At 40.5% G+C, this 4,627-nt stretch overlaps 1 protein-coding gene across 1 annotated transcript in view; it reads left to right on the forward strand.

The window, feature by feature from the left end:
• The window catches only part of LOC106868185 (zinc-regulated GTPase metalloprotein activator 1), a 51,978-nt gene extending 47,693 nt beyond the window's left edge, over positions 1-4,285 (forward strand). The window contains 4 exon segments of the mRNA XM_052970295.1: positions 1,005-1,046; positions 2,114-2,248; positions 2,993-3,119; positions 4,053-4,285. Coding sequence (XP_052826255.1) covers positions 1,005-1,046; positions 2,114-2,248; positions 2,993-3,119; positions 4,053-4,120 — 372 coding nt within the window. The 3' untranslated portion in view covers positions 4,121-4,285.
• Positions 4,286-4,627: the final 342 nt, after the last annotated feature.

The raw sequence follows: 4,627 nt of genomic DNA on the forward strand, positions 1-4,627 counted from the left end.
GATGTTGTGTTTCATCTCAATGCCTACAATGCCTCAGGAACCGTTTCCAGGTGAGTTGTAACAAAATGAGACTTTTGGGTGCTTTACCTCATAAACTGTGTGACTGAAGTACCCCGGATTGGGCGGGGGCGGGGGGGGGGCTGCTTCTATCTTTTTTTCTTCTTTTTCCTTTGATACTATGAATCAAATTACTTTTGATGCCACAATTCTTGACTGATGTTATTATTTTTATATTGGAGGCACATTTCATCATCATCATCACCATCGCCATCATCATCATCATCATCATCACCATCATCACCATCATTTAACATCTGTTTTTGATGCTGGAATGAGTTGAATGATTTGACAGAGCCTGATGAGTTGCAGAGTTGCATCAGGTCCCAATGTCAGTTTTTGGCGTGGCCCCTATGGCTGGGAAACCCTTCTTAACGCCAACCACTTTACATTGTGTACTGGATGCTTTCCCCATGGCACCAGCACTAGTGAGGTTGCCGAGTTACTTGCAGGACAAAGTAAAGAAAGGAAAAAGAAAAATATTCTTTACCAAAGCTAATTATATTGAGTTGGACTTTATCAGTAAAAGTGTTATTTGCTCTGATTAAGGGCCGTGCATTGAGGGAATTCTCAGAACCTAAAAAAAAATACTTTGTTGTGTTTGTTCTTTATGTTCTGAATTCAAATTCTGTGGAGGTCCACTGTGCATTTCACCCTTTCAGGATTGATAAAACAAAGTAGGGGGTCAAAGACTGGGGTCAGTGATATCAACAAACTCTCATCAAAATTGCTGGCCTTTATCATCATCATCATCTGCTTTCCATGCTGGCATGAGTTGGACGGTTTGACTGAGTGTGTGTGTGTGTGCAAATGAGGGAGAAGCTCACGGATAGGTAAATAGATAGATAGATAGGACAGATCGATAATGAAACTCAACCATTAATTACTAACAAATTTTCTTAATTTGATATTTTCACCTCTTTTCCAGCTCTGAAGATAATTTCAAGAAACAAAAACTCTTTGTGCCCCACAATCCACATCTTGATCAGGTGAGAAACTGTTGTGTATAGTCTGGCTCCACATTACCTTTCAAAGGACCCACCCCCACTTACATATGTACACACATTGTTTAACTTTTTTGCAGTGGCAATCAAATACATTCACTCAAACTTTCGTTACTCTTAATTACAGAAAGCAGTTTAATTAACAATTTATCTTTTGCCTCCTCCTCCTCCTTTTTAACGTCTGCTTTCCATGCTGGCATGGGTTGGACGGTTTGACTGAGAATTGGCAAGATGGGAGGCTGCACCAGGCTCCAATCTGATTTAGCAAGGTTTCTACAGCTGGATGCTCTTCCTAACACCAATCACTCCAAGAGTGTAGTAGGTGCTTTTACGTGCCACTGGCATGGGAGCTGATCAGGTGGCACTGGCATCAGTCACACTTGAATGGTGCCTTTTACATGTCACTGGCATTGGCCTTGCTCAAATGGTGTGTTTTATGCACCACTAGCATGGGTGCCAGTCAGACAGCACTGACACCAGGCACCAATCTAATCTGGCAGAGTTTCTACAGTTGGATGCTCTTTCTAACGTCAACCACTCCGAGAGTGTAGTGGGTGCCTTTTTACGTGCCTTTTTGAAAGTTTTTTCTTTGTTGAGATATGTCAAAGTTTGTTGACGGAATGGGACTTGCTGAAATTACCAATTCTATTTTTGGTTGATATCCGACATTATTTTAAAAGCTGTGTGTGTGTGTGTGTGTGTGTGTGCGTGCGTGCGTGTGTGTGCGTGTGTGTGTGTGTGTAAAACGGTTTTAAAAACGATTTCCTCCAGCATTCAATTGAACCACCAAAGAAAAGTCAATGTGGTTGCTTGTCTTGCTAGTAATAGCTGCTAAATTCCCTTACATCACCCTCTACCATCTTAAAAAATAGAAGAAAACATTGGTTATTATGATTCTAGATATACTACACATGAAACAAAGATGGGATAGTCATGGTTGGAATGTATTTGCCCATAGGTTTACTTGCTCATAGATAAGTGCTCAGCATAACAACAAGAACAACAACAACAACAACATTAATTGCTCATGAATGTTTTTGTTCAATTTTCAGTCAATAACAACTGTGACCTTTGACATCATGGAGTCTGTGACCCAATCGTCTGTGGAGCAATTCCTTCAAAACCTTCTTTGGGAGAAAACCATTTGTGATGCTGGCGGGAATCCGATGGAGGTCTTCAGGATGAAAGTGAGTTGAAATAAGAACTTCTTTTGTTCTTTCCTTTTTACTGTGTGCCACTCACACTCTCTCTCTCTCTCTCTCCTCTGTCTGTCCTTCTCTCTCTCTCCTCTGTCTGTCCTTCTCTCTCTCTCCTCTGTCTGTCCTTCTCTCTCTCTTTCTCTCCTCCTTCTCCTCTCCCTATCTCTCCTACACAATCAAAGGCAAACAAATACATCACAACACAACCAGCATCACAAATGTGAACCTGATAGCATAGAACTCTAAACACTCTGATTGGTCAAATTCTGGTGGCAAAATCGGGCATGTAGGTTTTGCAGCCCTTAAACTCATTGGCTACTAGAGCCTGGTTGTAACAGTCCATAGGTATATATATGTATATATATATATGAAATATGGTTTCATAGTGGTAAGTGTGTAAATGTGGCGTGTACTCTGCACAAGTTAAGAAACGGTGACGAGAACAAATCTTATAATTATAAGCATTCACCGTTTGTTGGTTATTGAAGATAGTTTAATAGTAGGGTGTATAAAGCCCCGATGGAAAAAATGAGAATTAGTACATGTGGGAATTGAAACCACACCATACATGTATGTATGCTTAAAATCTGTTTTGAAACTCTGTATTTGTTTGTACACACACACACACACCTGCACACACACCTGCACACACTATGACTATTGGTATTTAAACTGTAAAGAGAGAATGACCTTCTAAATGAATTTGGCTCCGTCCTGTGTTCCCCCTTTTAGGCTCTTCTGTTTCTGGCTGACAACCCGAGGAGGGTTATTCTCCAATCTGTTCATGAATTATTTGACTTTCAACAAACGACCGAATGGGCCGACACCGACAACAAGTGCTGCAGGTTTGTCTTTATTGGTAAGTAGATGTATTTGTTGTTGCTGTTGTTGTCATTGAGTGGTTTGTTTTAATTAGTCATGATTTGAATAATCAAATGGCAGGAAATTAACCAATTACACATTTGTTTTGCTTTTTATGTGGCGATGTGCACCATGTATATATACAACCCATTTCATGCCTGTCTATGCACACTCACTCACGTATGGTTAAGAAGTTCCTTTCCCAATCACTTGGTTTCCGGTTCAGTCCCACTGCCTGACACCAGTGCTTTTTATGTGGCACCAGTTCCAGTGTTGTTGTGGTCAACAGGTCTTCTTGAATATATATATATATATATATATATATATATATATATATACATACATACATCTTTCAGATTTATTCAGAATTCCTTACACTCATTCCTACCTTGTACCTGGAAGGTCTCTACCTTGACACCTCCTACCCCATTATTCCTATCACTTTCCAAAACTCCATCCAATCATGCCCAACCCCTTCTAAAATTCAGTAGACATGTAGCTTCTTTACAACAAGAAACCTGTTCTGCTCTGGCCCTTTTCTGTCATACTTCCCCCTCTCTGTTTCTTATCTCCTAGCATAAAGTTTCCCCCTTGGGGTTCGTAGTCTTGCAAGCCGCATAGCAACCTCACTAGTGCTGTTCATAGGTGAAGAGGCAACCAGGGTTTAATGTTAGGACGGGGACCCAGCTGTAGAAATCATGCTAATACGCACAGTGGAGCATGATGCAGTTCTTGGGGGCACACCAGACCCTGCTAAACCATCGAACCCATGCCAGCATGGAAATCAGACGTTAAATGAGGATGATACCAATGTGTGTGTGTGTGTGTGTGTGTGTGTACTTCAGAATGTTCCTTTTTGTTGTACCTAACATTCATGCAGTTTTTGTTGCCTTCATCATTAACAGAACAAATTTTTTTATATTTTGTGCAGGTCGACATTTGGACAAAGATATTCTCCAGAAGAATCTTCTGACATTTGTAGCCAAAGACGAACATTAAAACTGAATTTCTTGTGAATTTTACACACACACACACACACACGCACGCACGCACGCACCCGCACACACACGCACACACGCACGCACCCGCACACACACACACACACACACACACACACACACACACACGTAAAAATGAAGAAAAAATAAAAAAAATTTCTATTAAGTTTTTTTTATCCATTTTCATGAACCTTTGAAGGAGCCTCATCATGGTTGCTTGGTCTGCTAGGAATAGCACCCAAATCTCCCTCAAGCAGCACACTTTCCATTGTAAAAAAAGGAAAGAAAATATAGAATACATTGTCATTGATTCACTCTGCTAAAAGACCTTTGGTCATTCAGGTATAACTCAGGGTTAAACAAAACTACAACCACCTCCCTCATGATTGTCATCAATCATCATCATCATCATTGTCATGATTATCGTCACAGACAACCTCTACAGGATTACTCATTGTGCTGGAAATAGCACCCAACTGTTACATCAAATGCCTACTACACTCTTCAT

This window comes from Octopus bimaculoides, chromosome 8 (assembly GCF_001194135.2).
Source record: "Octopus bimaculoides isolate UCB-OBI-ISO-001 chromosome 8, ASM119413v2, whole genome shotgun sequence".
Taxonomy (NCBI): Eukaryota; Metazoa; Mollusca; class Cephalopoda; order Octopoda; family Octopodidae; genus Octopus; species Octopus bimaculoides.